The 20,666-nt window shown below is 43.0% G+C and overlaps 1 protein-coding gene across 4 annotated transcripts in view; it reads left to right on the forward strand.

Annotated features, from left to right (window-relative positions):
- Positions 1-19,653, forward strand: part of MYO9A (myosin IXA) — a 194,617-nt gene extending 174,964 nt beyond the window's left edge. For 3 of the 4 annotated variants that reach the window (XM_077473402.1, XM_077473405.1, XM_077473404.1), the window contains 7 exons: positions 223-328; positions 472-603; positions 3,752-3,875; positions 4,020-4,073; positions 7,716-7,903; positions 18,053-18,195; positions 18,307-19,653. In XM_077473402.1, coding sequence (XP_077329528.1) covers positions 223-328; positions 472-603; positions 3,752-3,875; positions 4,020-4,073; positions 7,716-7,903; positions 18,053-18,195; positions 18,307-18,716 — 1,157 coding nt within the window. In that variant the 3' untranslated portion in view covers positions 18,717-19,653. The remainder of the gene's footprint in view (positions 1-222; positions 329-471; positions 604-3,751; positions 3,876-4,019; positions 4,074-7,715; positions 7,904-18,052; positions 18,196-18,306) is intronic. The other variant, XM_077473403.1, reaches the window with a different exon arrangement.
- Positions 19,654-20,666: the final 1,013 nt, after the last annotated feature.

Here is a 20,666-nt window from a genome sequence, read left to right on the forward strand (position 1 = left end):
TGCCTTGTTGCAGTCACAATTTCCAGTGTCGTGTTATGCGTCTGTTTTAGTTTGTCTACTTCCACATAATTGCAATTTTTTTCTCAATGGTCTCCTTTTATTAAATGTAAAATGCAATTCTTTTTATCAAAGCTATTTTGAACCTCCAAAGCTTTAGGCAACAGTTTAGTTTACTTGTATTTTTCCTCTCTCAAATATGTAATTCATTTTTGTTTCTTGCAGGTCTTGGGGAAAGAAAGGAAACTGTAAGGGGAGTTTATTCTGTTATCGATCAGCTATCTCGGACACACCTAAGCACTTTGGAAAGACTTATCTTTCACCTTGTCAGGTATATTGTAGCTTACAATGTTCTGCTGATTACAGTGTGAATCGTTTGCCAATGTGACAGTATACATTTATTAGTTGGATAATACTGTATATGTATTTTAAATATATATTTATGGTAATATTAATTGTTACCTATATTTTTAGGATTGCCCAGCAGGAGGAGACTAATCGCATGTCTGCCAATGCATTGGCAATTGTGTTTGCGCCTTGCATTCTCCGTTGTCCAGATACCACAGATCCATTGCAAAGTGTTCAGGATATTGGCAAGACCACAGCGTAAGAAAGATGGACAGTAACTAAAAACTTTATTTTGTGTAGAATCAGCACTAATGACCCCTAGACAAACCAAGCAACTCAACACAGTTTATTGCATGACCTCTATTTCTCTTAGGAATGATGTAGAGGTATTACAATTTAACATCCCCAAATATAATCACCCATATAATGATCACCAAATGCTTTCTTAAGCACTGTACACGCAATCCGAAAATCGGACGAAAAATGCAGCTTTCGAATCCATCGTGCGATAATCGATTTGTTAAAACAGAGTTTTTGAGAGCCGATCAGGACAGTTCATCCGATTTATTATTCTATCGGACGTGCACAGAAATTGTTTTCGTACAATGCCATATCGTACGATTTTCGTTTTTAATCAGTACAGCTGTTCTAAAATGCAATACAAGTGCATTACAACACATAACATCACTTCCAAATTTTTATTCTGTCGTATGAGAATTTTCATGTCTTTAGTAAATGTATCAGATTCGACGTGAGATTAGCATGCAAAAAAAAATAAAATGGACAATGATTCGTCCGATAATCTCATTGTGTGTACGGGGCATTAGTCTGCAACGATAACCTCTCTTTTTATACTATAGGGTCCATTTATTAAGGCGAAGAATGGGCTTACCTTGGCCATACTGCTGTTTCAAAAACACACACACACACACACACACACACACACACGCATATTTAAAGCAGTAGTAATGTCTGCTAGTCATATCCATAATGTGCAAGTATGCACCACATACAAGCACATTATGAAAGACTTTAAATCAAAGCCCTCCAGAGGCATGCTGTCAGCACTGAAAGTGCTTCCATCTTCAACGGCTCTTCCAGGTTCATGGGCTCCAGCTTTTAGAATGGCTGAGCTGCAATCACGCCACTCCCACGCTTGCGTGCGGGAGCCATGATTGTGGCACAGCATTCTGAAGGGATGGCATACTCGGTAGTAATCAAGCGCTGTTTACTACCGCTTTAACAAGCACTGTGGTGCATTTTAAAAATGCGCTCAGTTTTACTGGCTTTGGGAGTCTGATGCCAGTGGAGAACTATTAATATGAATGAACGTTCAAAAAATGGGAGGCGCACCTCATGTGACCTGTCAGTCATGTGACTCGCCTATTTTCCAAACATTTTTTTCTGAGTTCATTCTGCTACAATAACCACTTAAGGACCAGGCCTCTTTTTTAGATGTGGTATTTACAAGTAAAAAACTGTTGTTTTTTTTGCTAGAAAATTACTTAAAACCCCCAAACATTATACATTTTTTTTCCAACACCCTAGAGAATAAAATGGCGGTCGTTGCAATACTTTGTCATGCCGTATTTGCGCAGCAGTCTTACAAGCGCACTTTTTAAAAAAGTACAATTTTTGAATTAAAAATAAGACGACAGTAAAGTTAGCCCAATTTTTTTTTATATTGTAAAAGATAATGTTACGCCGAATAAATTGATACCCAACATGTCACGCTTCAAAATTGTGGAATGGCGACAAACTTTTACCCTTAAAAATCTCCATAGCTGACATTTAAAAAATTCTACAGGTTGCATGTTTTGTGTTACAGAGGAGTTCTAGGGCTAGAATTATTGCTCTCACTCTACCAATCGCTACAATACCTCACGTGAGGTTTCAACACCGTTTTCATATGCGGATGCTACTCACGTATGTGTTCGCTTCTGCCCGCGAGCTCGGAGGGGTGGGGCGCGTTTAAAAAAAAAAAAAATCTTATTTATTTTACATTTTTATTTTTTATTTTTACACTGTTTTAAAAAAAAAATATTAAATTGTGTCACTTTTATAGCATGACAGGACCTCTTAAATATTAGATCTGAGGTCAAAAAGACTTCAGATCTCATATTTACACTAAAATTAAAAAAAATAAAATAAAAAATTTGTAATTAAAAAAAAAAAAGGAAAAAAAGGGCCTTTAAGAGCCGTCAAAATGTCACTTCCGCCCTGCAGTGTCATGGAGACGGATGGGGGCCATCTTCCTCTCACTTGTCTCCATGCACAGCCATGGGAAGGATCCGATTGCCTACGCTGCTGCCAATGGCTCCGCAGGGCACCGGCCTCTCCTGCTGCTGATAAAGGTGATCTTGTGGCAAATCTGCCACAGAGACCACTTTTATCTTGTAGCTGACCACTGGCAGAACACGACGATACCGGGGTTATGTCAGCTAGCTGCTGCCATAACGATATCTGTTGTCAAAGTGAGGACGTATATAGTCGTGCGGCGCCCACCGCATATATACTGTGGCAGGGTGGCTCTAATGCGTGAAACAACATGCATACATGCATGTTTTGTGCACTAGATACGGTGGGCGTGCCTGCTGCATGGGAGCCACCTGCGATCGCTCCACAGAGGGGCAGTACGGGGATCTGCCTAGGTAAACGGGAAGTACACTGATATTTTTTATTTTTTGGGATTTTTTGGATGTGTATTATAGCAGAAAGTTATATATATAATTTATTTATTTTGTTATTTTATTATGTAGCCCATACAGCATATATTGGATAGGGTATCCGTGGGTTCAGGCAACAAATCCGGTCTGATGTATCCACCCAGATAATTTCTGTACTCTCACATCCATGTTGAATTAAGCTGTTCCATTAAAAATAAAAAAAGGGGGGGGGGCTTGCACACAGAGTAGGCTAGAATTTCTCATAGTGTAGCAGATTTATTAATACAACAACATCCAGATGAAATCTATTTGTTTAAAAATTAAAATACAAAGCTGTATACTTACACAGACGGGCGCTGCAGACTTTGCAGCAGCGTGACGTCACTGCGCAAGTTCCGCCCAGACACGTTTCCTCTAAATGGGACGTTTTGAGAGGGCCCGAACCATTCTGTTGGTACAAACCTGATTTTGTTGTCATTTCTCTCCACACTACTAAAATTTATGAAAATTTCAAGGAACTTTAGCAAAAATGCTGATGTTTACACGTCACGTACACACTGAATTTTGCAATTGCCAATATTTTGACTTGTACTTGTGACTTTTAACTGAATCCTTTGACATATGTCAAGATTTCCATGCTATATGTTTCCAAAAGTAGCATATAAGTATGCATTTTTACTTGATATCCTTTTGATCCTACTGTATCTAAATTCCCTCTGATTCTGTTTCTTGATTTAAAGATGTGTAGAGCTGATTGTGGTGGAGCAGATGAATAAATACAAGGCTCGACTGAAGGACATAAATAGCCTGGAATTTGCAGAGAACAAAGCCAAGAGTCGTCTGTCCCTTATCCGCAGGTCCATGGTAAGTTGAATGTGGTTGCTTTGGGGGGTAAAGGGAATTCCCTATTTTAACTACCACACTCAGAACTACCTCCTTTATTCACCATCTTTAACTCCTCTCCTGCTTCTAACCTTCTGCTTTCCTTTCATCTCCTTCTCAATCCAGAAACCCGTACTAATTGCAGTTAGATTTATGAGCATAAACCGCAGCACCTTGCCGGTATGTATACTCAGATCAGGCTGTCTGTGGCATTCACTCATTTTGTTCCCACCCACATCCTTAAACATCACAGTTAATCAGGGTAGCTAATTACACAGTCCTTACTAAGCATGTCTTGTCATTTTCACATTACTTCCATTGTATAAGTTCACTAATTATATCTATATTAGAGAACTTTTACTGTGCATATTTTATGAATACTGCACATGTTGTCCCATTCACAATTTACTTTTATTCTGAATATAGCCCAGTAGATTTCATGTGTACCATAGTCTACACCCTGATGTTTTATGGCATACTTTATGTACATGTGTGCATTGTGTGTTTGTGGTGAATAGGTTGCAGGTTCAGAAATGCTGAGCTAAACCGCAACAACACATAAAAATGTCTTGATGTTTATTGCGCATAGGAAGAACATTCAGTAAAAAAAAAGTCTTGCCCTGTTCTCTTCTACTTCCCGAGCTTCTGTTTTTTTTTTGTCTAAAATGCCACCCATATCTAACAAAATCAGGGATGCAAGAGCAGAGGGACCAAATTACACTTTTACAAGTCAAAAATTGTATATAGCTTCAGCTCCTTATATCACTGTATCTAGTAGTCATTTTGACATGCTATTTACACTCAATTTCTGTAGCTTGCAAGCAGCTTGCTAGGGGGGTACTCGGAAGGCAGAAGGAGCCATGAGCACTGGCGGTCGACCCCAGAGGAGGAGGATCGGAGCTGCTCTGTGCAAATCCATTGCACAGAGCAGGTAAGAAATGTTTGTTTAAAAAACAAAAACATAATTAAAGGATTAAAATCACTTTAATATTATAAAAGATTATTTAGATTTGCATTTTCTCAGCACAGTTTCACTTTCCCATTAAGGATATTGCCTTAAGCGGGTACACATTATTCATTTTTTTTTTTTTTTTCATTCAACCACACGGGTTGAATGTAAAAAAGTGTCAGCTCTGGTCGGAGCCACTGTACTAACCATGCAAGGTTAGTTCAGCGATATCCGCTGCTTAGCTTTTGTGTTGTGACAGGGGGGGGGCAACACCCCGTCAGAACATTCGGATCAGCGCTCTCTGCCATTGGCTGAGATAGCGCTGATCTGGAGTCGGTCAGATGCTGGTTACCAGCACGCTCGTCCGACAGAAGCTGGGCAGGCAAACATACACATATGGGCCAAATGTCAGCTGTTGTCTCTCACATTCGACCTGTGCTTTAGTCCAAGTTTTGTTTGGCCAATTAGGAGAATTTTGCCTCCACCCGTAATTTCTCCCCTTCCTCCTCTTCCACTCCCAACTTCTTTTCTCTTTTTGGTAAATCAGATTTTTGGAAAATACCAGTACAACCCCCTGATCAGTCACTCCCTCTGACCAGATGTGCCTGCCTCTGTTTCCAACAGCCCTCTACAGCCCTCCTCCTACAGATCCTGACTTTGCCTCTTCTAGTCCCCCGGAGATCCGGTACTCTCTCTGGCCACTTGAATGAAGGAGGAGAGGCTGTGGTAGATTGAGAGGAGCACAACAGCAACATTCTGTGGTGCTGTACAGTTTAGATACTCTGCACAGAAACAGTCACAGGTAGGGACATCCTCTGACTACTGTGCTCTCTACCTGCATACAACACTCTCTTCCCCTGCTGCTATTGAAACCAGCCAACCTGGGTGATTCATAGCTCTTCCTTCCTTCCCACACAGAACTCTTCCACTTTCCCACTCGCATTTCTGGAAATACAGCTTGAGGGGTTGGCAGACTGTCAACAGCTTCCCAACTTGCTCATTTCTTTCCCTGCTCCCTCCCTTCCTGCAGCTCCCTAGGACACATCACATGTCCAAGGAGGCTGCAGGGCAAGTCTCCCTGTCCCACAGGACCTTGGACATGCGCAGTAGGGAGCCGGCTGTGATTCCTGAGGAAGTCACAGCCAGCTCCCATGTCCAAGATTGCGGATGCGGCGGTGAGAGGAACTGGCTGGTAAATGCCTCATTTTCTTTTTTCTTTTTTTAAATGGCAAAGTTCCTCATTAATTGTTCACCTTATGGAATAATAAAAACGTCATGATTATCGAACTATAAAAAAATATATAACTTTATAGTCCTGAAAAAGTTTCAGATCGATTTTTTAACAGTAGTGGCAGACATCCTACATTTTGATTTATGCTATATGTATAAGGATGGTATACAGTTATGAGGACATGCAGCCGTTATGTGTTTTTTCAGGTTGCTTAAAGCACAAATCCAGACAAACTATTTTTAGTTCTAGTTTTGAAAGTAGTAGTTTTTGTTTCCCTGTGACTCCATTGGATACATTTTCCCTCCATTTCCCTCCATTTCCTGTCCATGTGAAGCCTCTACAACAAATAATGGGGTGGGGGGGGTAAAGACATCAATGGAACAGGAAGACACTGACCACAATAAAACGTTGTCGTAAGTTCTAACCCTTCCTTGTTTTTCTTAAAAAGTGTTTTTGTTTTTGTCTTCGTCACTGCACTGCATTAGTTTTTTTTTTTTTTTTACTTGTTTAAAAGCTTTTTTTGTGACTTGCTGCCCTTGCAGGGAGTGACAACAACTCTTCCCAGTAGAGGCAGGGACAGCAAAAAAAAAGACAAAAACACTTAAAGTAGAACTATATGCAAAACCTTTTTTTTTTCATTTTGGATAGAGTAAGGGAGGGTTAATAACGGCTGTCAGATTTCTTTTTTTCACCATCAGTGTTCTGTTTCAGAGATTTCTCTTCACTTCCCATCCCATAGTCAAACAGGAAGTGGGAGGAAATCCCTGCAAATTAAGGAAATTCCTTGGGGACCCCCAGATCACCAGAACTAGAGTCCCCATTGGAAGACTAAGATTTCCCCTTTTCTGGGAACAACTCAAAATGTGGTATTTTCTTTTACTTTCACTATTGATGGTAATGGTAAACAGAACAAATAGAGGATTCCGCTCTTTTAATGGGGGCACAGACAGCAATACAAACTGACAGGTGTTCTCATCCCTCTCTCCTCTATTCAAAACTAATAAAAAGTTTTGGCTTTTAGTTATACTTTAACCTTTCGTGTTCTGTCTGAAAGTTTTGGCTGTAGTTGGTTTTAAAGAGGAAGTAAACCCTGATGAGTTTACTTCCTCTTTCATTCCCTGTAAAGGCAAAGCATAATGGACTACTATGCATCGCATAGTAGTCCATTATGTGTCACTTACCTGACACAGGAGCCAGCGAAGTCACCGCTGTCCCCTGTAGTTCCGAGCGTCCATCTTCTTGGTGGGTCTCCGTGGGTCTCGCTGCTCCGGCGCTGTGATTCGCCGGAGCAGCGATGACGTCACTCCCGCGCATGTGCACGGGAGCCGAGACTCGCGGCATTGCCGTCATCGACGATGCCCTGCTCAGTGTGCCTGCGTGCCGCTGTCTACGGCGCATGCGCCGTAGATAGCGGTGCCCGTCTTCAGGCAAATATCTCCTAAACCGTATAGGTTTGGGAGATATTTCTTGGACCTACAGGTAAGCCTTAATCTAGGCTTACCTGTAGGTCAAAGTGGTTTGTAAGGGTTTACAACCACTTTAAGGCTAATGGCCAAAAAGTAAATATTTAGTATGACATATCTACTTAAGTGTTTATATATCCAATTATGTAGACTTTTATTAGTGTCTTCTATCCCTTTAGGGCAAAGGACGCTTGCGTTCAACCTTGAGCCCTGTGATTACTGGGCGCTCCTCTATACCAGATGCTGCTGGCGATCATGGCCTGTCAACCATTCCTTCTGAGGATGAGACCACTGAACAAAAGGAAGCAGCTATGCAGCAAGAGGAAAGAGTGCTGGCTCATCAGATTGAGAGTTTGCAGAAAGAAAAGTAAGTTTTGGGGCACAGTTAATGGTACAGTAGCAGGCACATGAAGAGATTGTAATTATTAATTTTTCACAATAGCAAGCAGCAACCAATCAAATAGATTTACAGCAGTGTAGAGCAAGAAACCAATGCTTGGCAGCACTTTTCATTATTTAATACTAAATAGGTTCAGTGGTTTGATTACATTAAATGCAGTTATGTAAATGTTATCTTTTGCTGCAATATTTTTCCAATTTAGGGATGATACTTCTTTCTTGACCATTGAGGGACACAGGCATTCTTTAGACTGCCTGTGTGTACTTTCGCCTATGGGAGAATTGGGTAATGATTACAAAAAAAAACTTTCTTAAAGGGGTTGTAAAATAACAAACGTGTCATACTTACCTCCACTGTGCAGTTTGATTTGCACAGAGTGGCTCCGATCCTCAGTATTGCTGGTGTCTCCTCCCCGGATCAAGTGTCCACATTGGAAAAGGCTCTGAGTCCTGCATCTGTGTCCATTCACACAGAATGCAGGATTCTGCCCGACCCCGCATCATTGGATTTGATTGACGGCAGTGGGAGCCAATGGCTGTACTTCTGTTCTCTACTCATTTGAAAGATGTTTTCTGCTATCAACAGCGGCTGGTAAAATTATGCCAGATATGGTAAATCCCGGAAGTCTCTCTAGATGGCCAAGGAGAGCAGGTTTTTCCAGTTTTATACTGGTATTCTCCTTGCCATTGGTCGCCAACCTTTCGGACCTCACGGACCACTAAACTTACAATTTTGAATCCCGCAAACCGCTAACCTGAATTTTATATGCCTTATACACACAATGCTCCGGCTCTCTGCCCCACACCCTACACCCCCCCCCCCGCCAATCTACATCACATTGCTGCCTTACACAGATTCATCATTGGATCCCGCCGCCTCATCCAGCCATGCACTGCCATTGGAAGTCCCCTTTTTCTTCACCTCCTGCTCTCTGCACTACTCCTGGAACCGCACTCTGCGTTCACAGGTGGCGGAACTACAGAGGAGACAATGGGTATCAATGCACATTAAGAGCGCTGGAAACACCATTGGTTGGTATACATCCGCCACAATATTGATTTGCGGCAGAATCCCTGGGAACCACCAACATTTTCTCGTGGTCCACGGACCACTGGTTGGCGACCGCTGCTTTATGCAATGCCCCTAAGTTTTTACATTTCTTCAGTAAACTATGGTTTGGACTTGAAAATCCTGGGAAGCTCTCCACTTAGCCAAGTAGCACAGGTTGCCAGCTCATTATCTATGTCTTTGCAACAATCCTGCTATCATTAGTCCAGTTCACACAGGACTCTGCTATTCAAATCTGGTGATTCAATATGTAGTTATTGTTCCAGAGCTGAGACAGTTTTCCTGTCCCCATCTCTGCAACCCACTATTATGAGTACCTAGCAGGCTTATGCTGGGTCATGGTTACCTGTGTTTGGTATTGAGGATATTTTCTACAGCTACAACTCTAGCAGAATCGCCATTTTGTGGAGAGTTACAGTTTCTAATTTTTGTTTCTGAGCTGGATTATACTTTTTGTACATTGCAAGTTGGTCTCATGGAGGAGTCCTGATCTTTGGCTTGGGCTTACAAGGGGAATTTTTACTGTTTATTTCCTGCCTCCTCCTTATCCCTAACTGTATGTGAACGCTTAGAAGTATGTGTTAATGCATGGAACAGTGTGCTTGTATGCTGCACATAACTCAAGCACTAACCAGCCAGGCATTGTCCCTGTGCTGTATATAGATCCTCGGAAATGACAGGCTGAAAGAAAACACAGGGCCATATAGTTTAAACCATGCTAGAAGGGGATAAATAGAAGGCCTTCATATACAGTACCCTTTATACCCACAGTATATCTTTCCTAATTCCCCAAGGCAAAAGGATATTCCCTTGATCAAGAGTCTCTGGGGTATATGTATGTATGTATATATATATATATATATATATATATATATGTATGTATGTATCTCACCAGTCAGTGTCCCACCACACCTGCTGTATGATGATGCTGTACTGCACTGGTGGCAGGAATATTATTTATTTTTAAAGGTTATAACAGAAACAACTACAAAAATCTTTTTTTTAAGATTGTCTGTCTTTTTAGTTTATTTGGCAAATAGGCCTCCTAACCTGAGGGAGGAGGAGGAGATGGACCTCCTATCACAATTTTGATTAGCAGCAAGGATGAGAAGTGTCATCATAATGGGGGATTTTAATTATCCATACATAGACTGAGCATAGGGAACCACGCATTTGCCTAAGGCTCACCAGTTCCTAAATGTCTTGCACGATAATTTCATGGGTCAGATGGTAGACTCAACAACTAGAAATAAAGCGTTACTAGATATACTGATTAACAGCAATACAGACCTGTTCAGGGATGTAGAAATACGGTTGACAATTTAGGAAACTGTGATCACAGGCCAATTGGCTTCAGTATAAATCACACAAATAGAAAACATAAGGGAAATACAAAGACACTGAATTTCAAAAGAGCCGACTTCCCTAAACTACGCACTTTGCTGGAAGGCATACATTGGGATAAAATCTTAGGAACAAAGAACACAGAGCAGAGATGGGTCCGCTTTAAGAGCATATTAAATAAGGGCATTAGCCAGTGTATCCCATTGGGTAATTCATTTAAAAGAGCATCCTGGATGGCTTAACTCCAATATAAAAATGCATATAAAAAAAAAGAGAAGGCCTTCAAAAATACAAGGTTGATGGATCATCATTCAAAACTTCTAAAGAATGCAACAAGAAATGTAAGGGTTGCAATTAGGGCTGCTAAGATAGAACACAAAAGACACATAGCGGAGGAGAGCAAAAAAAATCCCAAGAAATTCTTCATAAAGAATGAGGAAGGACATGTGGTTACAAAGGATGGGGAGATGGCGAAGATATTGAATTTATTCTTCTCCTCAGTCTTCACGAGGGATTCAGGGACTTCAGTAACCAAAACTGCAATGTGTATCCTCGTGACACATCACAGGAAGCATTCTTCATGGCTAGCAGAGGACAGAATTAGAATTGGACTTGGGAAACTTAACATTAAAAAAATCACGGGGACCAGATGGCTTGCACCTGAGGGTACTTGGGGAACTCAGTCAAGTACTTGCCAGACCATTGTTGCTAAGTTTTACTGACAGTCTACTGACTGGAATGGTACCAGCAGATTGAAGAAAAGCCAATGTAGCACCAATATTTAAAAAGGGCCCAAAATACATCCTTGGGCATTAGACCAGTTAGCCTAACATCAATAGTATGCAAGCTCTTGGAGGGTATGATAAGAGACTATATACAAAATTTTAGGAGTGAAACGGTATCATTAGCAGTAGGGATACACCGAAATTCCAGCCGCCGAAACATATCAGATGAAAATGGCCTTTTCGTCAATTTGCCGAAAATGGGGAGGGGCATGGGGGCCCCCGCCCATTACGGGGGTTACGTCAGGGCCGATCCCAGAAGTGGGGTCGCTGAAGCGCCAGAGTGCTCCCCTCCATCCTCCTCTCCTTGTCCACGTCGAGAGGCGGCTCTCCCCGCCGGTCGCCGCCGCCGCTGTGTTTCCCAAGCCTGTCCCCCTTTTCTCCTTCTGTCAGAGGAGGAGAGCAAAGCAGCCAGAGATCAGAGAGTGTGGAGAGAGACTAGCCACGCAGAGACGTTGCTGAGGGAGCAGTCCATGCCTGCAGTGACAAGTGTTCTCCTCCTCCTCTGTCTTAATTCCTGCCTGCTGCGATCTGTTCTCCCATCTGTTTTTATGTACTGTAATGGAGGGGGGGTTTGTCCTGGGGGGATCTGTACTAATGGAGGGGGTGTTTGTCCTGGGGGGGTCTGTACTTATAAGGGGGTTAGGGGGGGTTTGTCCTGGGGGGTCTATACTAATGGAGGGGTATTGGTTTGTCCTGGGGGATCTTTACTAATGGAGGGGGATTGGTTTGTCCTGGGGTGATCTGTACTAAGAGGATTTGTTTGTCCTGGGGAGGTCTGTACTAATGGAGGGGGGTTGGTTTGTCCTGGGGGGTTCTGTACTAATGGAGGGGGGTTTGTCCTGGGGGGGGTCTGTACTAATGGAGGGGGATTTGCTTGTCCTGGGGGGGTCTATACTAATGGAGGGGTATTGGTTTGTCCTGGGGGATCTTTACTAATGGAGGGGGATTGGTTTGTCCTGGGGGATCTGTACTAAGGGGATTTGTTTGTCCTGGGGGAGGTCTGTACTAATGGAGGGGGATTGGTTTGTCCTGGGGGATCTGTACTAAGGGGATTTGTTTGTCCTGGGGGAGGTCTGTACTAATGGAGGGGGGTTGGCTTGTCCTGGGGGGTTCTGTACTAATGGAGGGGGGTTTGTCCTGGAGGGGGTCTGTACTAATGGAGGGGGGTTTGCTTGTCCTGGGGGGTCTGTACTAATGGAGAGAGGTGGTTTGTCCAGGTGAGAGGGCCGATCGGCCATTATCTACTAATGTCCATGGGAACTGCAGTCCCTGACCATCTCCTGTACCATGTCTGCAGTCCCTGGCCATCTCCTGTACCATGTCTGCAGTCCCTGGCCATCTCCTGTACCATGTCTGCAGTCCCTGGCCATCTCCTGTACCATGTCTGCGGTCTCTGACAATCTCCTGTACCATTTCCCCAGTCGAGTTCAGAGGGTGGTGATATATGGGAAATACTTGGAATTGTCAGGGGTTGGGTAGTGGGGTCCTACAGGGTTCTGTGCTGGGACCAATCCTATTTAATTTATTCATAAACAACCTGGAGGGTGGGATAAACAGTTTAATCTCTGTATTTGCGGATGCTAAGCAGGGCAATAACGTCTCCCCAGGATGTGGAAACCTTGCAAGAAGAACTGAGCAAATGAATGGAGTGGGCAACTACGTGGCAAATGAGGTTTAATGTAGAAAAATGTAAAAAAAAAATGCTTTTGGGTGGCAAAAATTTAAATGCAACCTATACACTGGGGGGAGAACCTCTGGTTGAATCTAGAATGGAAAGGACCTAGGGGTCCTCGTAGATGATAGGCTCAGCAATGGCAAGCTGCTACTAACAAAGCAAACAGAATGTTGGCATGCATTAAAAAAGGGGTTGTAAACCCCTCATGGTTTTTCTTGCCTTGACGCTGTCATACTCCATCCGGGAATGTAGCGTTTGTCATGTCCTGATTGGATAGATTGATATGTAAATCAGAAGGTGAATACAAGAATAAAATAAATAATTAATCAGAACATCACCTAGTAGCGCTCAAAAAATAAACAAAGTTACACCTAATAGTGAAACCATATTAACCCCACAATTATATAAACTCACATGTGCATAGTCAATGATGACTTAATAAAGATAGACTCTACTACAATAAAGTATAACTGTGAGAAAAAAATAAACGAATGTGAAAAAAAACAAAGAATAAATATAGAGTCCATAAAAAGAAATCCAGAATGCGGAAAATTTTTCTTTTATGTGCAAATTCAGTGTCTGTACAACACAAAGCCTTTACCACACCCTTGGTGTTCGTGACCCCCCTCGTATGGAGCACTCACCAGCTGTACTGCTCAGAACTCTCGTGTTGAGCCACAAAGCGTCTAAAGATCTTATGAATGGTGTTGTTCAATATCCAGCATCCAGTGCAGCGTTTGATACAGTAGATCACAATACTCTACTCGTCCGCCTCACAGAAGTAGCCGGAGTCCAAGACATAGATCTCCATTGGTTCGCGTCCTTCCTAGGAAATCGGTCACAGACAGTGAAACTAGGAAAATTCCTCTCCGAAACTCGGGCAGTCACCTGCGGAGTCCCTCAAGGCTCTCCGTTGTCACCCGTTCTCTTCAACATTTACATTCGCCCACTCCTTCAAATCATCAGATGCTCAGATCTCTGCTTCCACTCTTACGCTGACGACACGCAACTTTATTTCCGGATCAATGGAAAAAAAGATCACCAACAACAACTTGAAAACTGCCTCAAATCAATAGAGGACTGGATGACCACCAACTCCCTCCAGCTGAACCAATCAAAGACAGAGCTTCTTATCTTACACCCAAATCATAAGCCCGCAACCAAAACCTCCTGGTCTCCACCAACCATCTTTGGGCAGACTATCTCCCCAAAGACCAAAGCGAAGAGTCTCGGGGTTATTTTAGACGCACAAATGTCAATGGATGCGCAAATAGGATCTGTAGTCAGTCGATCTCACCATCTGCTGCGCATGCTTCGCAGACTCATCCCTTTTATCCCAAAGAATGACAAAGCAGTGGTAGTTGGAACAATCATTAATTCACGACTGGACTACGCAAACTCGCTTTACATAGGATTACCACAATATCAACTTGCGCGATTACAGCTGATCCAAAACACGGCGGCAAGGCTGATAACAGGAAAAAAACCCTGGGAATCCATTTCTCCTTCACTGAGGAGCTTACATTGGCTAACCGTAAAAAATCGGATCACGTTCAAGACCCTTTGCCTCACCCACAAATGCGTGCATAGAGAAGCTCCGCAATACCTAATGGAGAAAATAAATCATTACACACCAAACCGCAGTCTTCGATCAGCCAACAAAAACCTCCGCCTCGTGCCCAAAGCCCGGTATAAATCCAAGGGTGATCGGAGATTCGCTGTCCAAGGGCCTTGGCTATGGAATGCTCTACCAATCAACATCCGCCTGGAAGAAAATCACCTGGCTTTTAGGAAAAAACTCAAGACCTTCCTCTTTTAGCAGATGATCAAAGCTCGCCACAGCGCCTAGAGGCGATTCAGTTCGCATTGTGCGCTATATAAGTATTTCATTCATTCATTCATTCAGCAATCGCTTGCAGTATGATTCCCTTCAGATATCAATAGATTTTCATCTCAAAGTACCTCAAGAAGAAAAAAGACTTTCCATAGTGTAACACTGTAAAAATCTTTTAATCTTAGTAAAAACCCATCATTATTACACTCACATGAACCAAACTTGAATGAAAGCACTTCAAAACATTCCACTCCTCAACAACAGCTTTCTTTCCTCAGAGGCATCGGTAAGCACAATAGGCACTGGCAGGGTTAGCAATATGAACACTGTCTCTATTAATGATTGCTGTATGGTACCTGACAGCAGAACATCAAGTTACAGTCAGCGCCAAACAATTCCGTCCAGTCCTCTCTCCTGTGTCTCCTCCTCTCTCTGCCTCAGCTGTGCTCCTTAGTGTGTCACAGAATAGTTGCCAGATAGCCACGCCCCCGACATGTTTCGTCACAAGACTTCCTCATGGGATTCTTGGATAGATTGATAGCAGCGCATCCATTAGCTCCCACTGCTGTCAATTCAATCCAAAGATTTGTCTCTCGGGGGTGGGACCGAGGCTTGCATTCTGTGTGAATAGACACAGATGTGGGACTCGGGAGCAAACCCGCACAGGTGTCCACCAAGGATTGCCTTTCTCCAATGTGGGCACTCGATGCAGGGAGGAGCTACCAGCACCGCAGAGGGACCCCAGAAAAGGTAGATCGAGGCCACTCTGTGCAAAACGAACTGCACGGTGGAGGTAAGTATGACATGTTTGTTTTATTTTATTTTTTTAAAACGAGGGTTTACAACCCCTTTAACTCCAGGGACAAAGTGATAAATCTCCCACTCTACAAGACACTGGTCCGCCGCACCTGGAGTATGCTGTCCAGTTCTGGGCACCAGTCCTCAGGAAGGATGTACTGGAAATGGAGCGAGTACAAAGAAGGACAACAAAACGAATAAAGTGTCTGGAGGATATTAGTTATGAAGAAAGGTTCCGAGCACTGAACTTATTCTCTCTGGAGAAGAGACGCTTCAGAGGGTATATGATTTCAATTTACAAATACCGTACTGGTGACCCCACAATAGGGATAAAACCTTTTCGCGGAACGGAGTTTAACAAGACATCCAAAAGACATGTAGGTAGGTTAATTGGCTTCTGTCCACAATTGGCCCTATTATATTAATGGGGACCTTGGATTGTGGGCTCTTTGAGGGTAGGGACCGATGTGAGTGTGCAATGTACAGGGGCAATTGTAGACACTCACTCAGGTTGAACTGGATGGACAGGTGTCTTTATTCAACCTTACTAACTATGAAACTATGAAGACACGTGACCACTCATTAAAATTATAAGAAAAGAGGTTTAACCTTAAACTTTGTAGAAGGTTCTTTACTGTAAGCCCTTGTACACACGGTCGGATATTCCGATGGACAGTGTTCGATAGGACCATGTTGTCGGATAATCCGACGGTGTGTGGGCTCCATCGGACTGTTTCCATCGGAGTATCCAACGGACCAATTTTCCAACTTGTCTATAAAATTTTCTGACAACATGCTCCGATCGGACTTTGCCCGATCATGTGTAGAGAATTCCGATCGGACAAAGTGCCACACATGCTCAGATCAAATTCCTAGACCAAAGCTATTGGCTACTAGCCTGAAAGTAGTCCCGTCCTAACGAAATAACATAATCACATTTTCTGACAACTTTGTCTGACTGTGTGTATGCAACAGTTTCGGACAAAATCCAACCGTGTGTACAAGGGCTAAGAGCGGCAAGGATGTGGAATTCCCTTTCATGGGTGGTGGTCTCAGCGGTGGGCATTGCTAGTTTCAAATAACTATTATCTAAGCACCTGAACAACCACAACATATAGTGATATGCAATGTAATACTGACATATCACATGCATAGGTTGGACTTGATGGACTTGTGTCTCTTTTCAACCTCGCCTACTATGTAAATATAGCTCTAAAAGGCAGAAATTTGGCCTGGGCAGAAAGGGGGTAAAAGTGCCTGGCATTAAAGCAATTAATATTTAATTATATTTTTTACATTTAGGAATGCATCTATCTATTTTATTTATTCAATTGAACTGGTCTGAACTAGTTCCTGAGTAAGTCTATTCCAGATAGATTCCCTGTAGTCTCTCGTCTGAACCTCTGGCATTTAAGGTGCTAAAACTAGGACTAGTTGATGCAGACTCTGTTGGACAACATGGCTTTGACTGCTGAGAATTTGGCTGTGGCAAGCAGTGGCTTTGGTGATTCCTGAACCCTTCAGAATTCATCACTAGAACTGACTCATCGTTAAAATTTCTGGGTCTAGAACAGTGGTCCCCAACCACTGGGCCATGGACCGTTGCCAATCTGTGGCCTGCTGGGGACCAGGTTGCAAGGCGCAGGGTGGTGGACACCCACACCCCTTCTCCCAGCGCCACTACTCCCTTCCTTCTCTGTGGCCATGAAGGAGAATGGGAGGGAGGAGAATCGGCCAGGGACAGGATCTTATAGAGCACTGGTGAGACCCAGCTCCCTACCCACCCCCTAGTCACAGTTCTGCCAAAAACCCATCTGGTATTTTCATGCTTTTGCTCAGATGTTTTATTTCTGGATCAGCCATGCTAGTGAATATGTGGAATAAGTTTGACATTTTTTCACCCACCTGTTCTCTTTTGGTTTTAAAGTCTATCCAGGTGGATATTCAGGCCTTATCTAATGCGAGCTTTGGGCATTAAGTCCTTCAGGCAATTCTGGTCTGCATGTAGTCCCTGGCCAATTTGTTTTCTTTTTTTTGGGGTCTTTTAGCCTTCTTGCTACGTTTTCCATCCCCTCTGGTGGACTGCCTTTGGACATCCCAACAGTCTAAAGAATTAACGTTTGCTTCAATTGAAGACAAAAAATAAAATAGGATTTTTATACTCTTTATGAAATAATGTCCTCTCCCCTCACCTCTGTGTTTTTTTTTAATGCTTTTGGTACTACTTTGATACAAAACTGAAGCATGATGGTTGTGAATGAGGTTATCCTGAAGGCCAGCACTTATTTTTTGTGCTGCCAGTGTATATCTCGCCTGTAGCATGCAGTGTAAATTCACAGTCTAAAGAATGTTTGTGTCCCTCAATGGACTCGAAGAAAATAATTTTATGGAGAGTACAAAAAACGTTTTCTTTTTGTATATCCCTTCTGTTGTCATTATGTACTTTCTAGCCATGAAGCAAGTAAAATGAGGTGCTGCTATTACTTTTGTAAGAGCATTGGTAGTTTTTTATGTGATTGTGTGTATATACGTGTATGTATAAATCTATAATATGTGTATTATTATTATATTATGATTATATTCTTTTTTTCTTTTACTTACCCTCCGTCTAGAGAGGAGTTGGCTTATGAAATGTTGGCATTAGAACCACGAGCCTCAGATGATGAGACCTTGGAGTCTGAAGCATCACTTGGCACAGCAGACAGCTCTGAGAACCTGAACTGTGAATCTGAGGGTGCGGCATCTAGCCGGACAGGTAGAATTACACTTTTGTACACTTGTCTCTCGCTCTCTCTCATCACAATCTTTTCCACAGAAAGATCATTGTTATACACACACTCACACTATTTCACTTTTGCTTCCACAGAAAGAGCCTTGGTTTTAAGCTCCATGCGAGGACCAAGAACTGAGCCAACGCGAGCCCGGAGACCGATCAAAAGAGAAAGTGACAATACAGAAAGTGGGGACCATAACCTTTCTTCTCCAACTGCCTCTTCCTGCTTACCCCACTTAGGCAGAAAGAGGTTCCATTTACACACAAAATCTCCCTTTTATCGGGAACCAGCTCCTGCCGACGTCTTGGACTCTACGGCCCCGCTACATTTTACAAGTCGGGGGACTTTTAACCCTGAGAAAGGACGTCAAAAACTAAAGAATGTTAAACAATCCCCCCAGAAACCAAGGGATACTCCAGAGAGTGGGGAACAAAGGATTCTGGGGTCAGATGGCAGCTCGCAGTCCCTTGTCTTGTTTGGGAGCAATGAGTTTATGGTTTGAACAAAGTGTATACTGTGCTGTTTCTCCTGTTGACAATGCTCATTCCTAACCCTTTTCTTGCCAAGACCTGTGCCCTCCACCATAGCTTTACCCTGGTGCCTCATTGCGGCCAGGAGCCACGGAGCATGGGCTGCCAGCAACATACCAAGAACCCAAAGGGGCCATGTTAACAAAAGCCTTATCCAGCTGTATCTACTGCTTATGGGGTTCTTCATCCAGGACTCTTTAACACTCCCTGTATCAGCACATACTGATCTCAAGAGAAAGAGGCTTTTATTATAAATATTATTATATTAATGTTATTAATTAATTTTATTTGTGGTTTCTAAGCCCTATATAAATAAACCATTCCCTTTAATTTAAAGCAGCATCTGCACTGTGGTTACACAAAGCTTTGATAGATTGGAGCCTCCTGCAATGCATGGCTCAACATTTCTGTGGGGTATGTCACTCCAGCTTTTGAACTCCAAAGACATTTGTCTACACTGACTACCAGAACAACTCAAGCAATTGGATGAGTACATTCCATGTGTTTGCAGGATCCACAATATACCCTCCAGATTGCACAATGTTCCAGGGAATGGCATCTGGATGCTGAGAGTTCAGAGCTCAAAGAAATTTAAGTGAAACCTTCTTTTATGCAGAAGAGAACTTGTATGGGACAGGCATAGAAACTGGGCCACTTCCTCTTTATCTAGAATATCTTGGCTGCAGATGTTATCCCATAATTAGCCTGCTGAACCTTATCCAGGGCAGATACTTCCATACTGAATGTAAATGGCCTGTACCTTGGAGAAGACACTGGGTGCAAAGTGCAATGGGAGACAATGCTGTTGTATGTATTCAGTAAAATCTTGTAAATTCACGGCTGTAAAATCCATCACATTGCGAACAAACCCAGAGCTTATTAAAGAACAAACGCTGCAAAACCTTAAAATGTAGTGTCTGTTTATTTCTTTTCTTGAAAGCTGAATTCCATGCAAGCAGTTAAATATGCGTGAACGGTCATACACACCAAAAGGTTTGTTCTTCCAGCCTCCTTGATACAGTCACCTCCTCAGGACCTGGACCTCCACTTGACTCAGAGTGTGTTTGCAACTTACTGATATGACAGTGAAGGAGCAGCATAACTCTTTTGTAAAGTCAGAATTCTGCTCTCTCCTTCTGTAAGTACACTATATTAGCAAAAGTATTGGGACACCTGCCATTACACACAAATTAACTTTAATGGCATTTCAGTCTTAGTCCTTAGTGTTCAATATTGAGCCGGCCCATCCTTTTGCAGCTATAACAGCTTCAACTCTTCTGGGAAGGCTGTCCACAAGGTTTAGGAGTGTGTCTATGAGAATGTTTGACCATTCTTCCAGAAGCGCATTTGTGAGGTCAGGCACTGATGTTGGATGAGGCGGCCTGGCTCGCAGCCTCTGCTCTAACTCATCCCAGAGGTGTTCTATCGGGTTTAGGTCAGGACTCTGTGCAAGCCAGTCAAGTTCCTCCACCCCAAACTCGCTCATCCATGTCTTTATGGACCTTGCTTTGTGCACTGGTCCAAATCATTTGGTGGAGGGGAGATTATGCTATGGGGCTGTTTTACAGGGGTTGGGCTTGGCCCCTTAGTTCCACTGAAGGGAACTCTTAAGGCGTCAGCATTCAAGACATTTTGGACAATTTCATGCTCCCATATTTGTGAGAAAAGTTTGGGGATGGCCCCTTCCTGTTCCAAATGACTGTGTGCACCAGTGCACAAAGGTCCATAAAGACATGGATGAGCAAGTTTGGGATTGGGAGACTTGACTGACCTGCACAGAGTCCAGGCCTCAACACCATAGAACACTTTTGGGATGAATTAGAGCGTCGACTGTGAGCCAGGTCTTCTTGTCCAACATCAGTGCCTGACCTCAGCAATGCGCTTCTGGAAAAATGTCAATGTCAAACATTCCATAGACACAG

Source organism: Lithobates pipiens, unplaced genomic scaffold, assembly GCF_037356315.1.
Source record: "Lithobates pipiens isolate NorthernLeopardFrog02 unplaced genomic scaffold, aLitPip1_a1.2 Scaffold_8, whole genome shotgun sequence".
In the NCBI taxonomy this organism is placed as follows: Eukaryota; Metazoa; Chordata; class Amphibia; order Anura; family Ranidae; genus Lithobates; species Lithobates pipiens.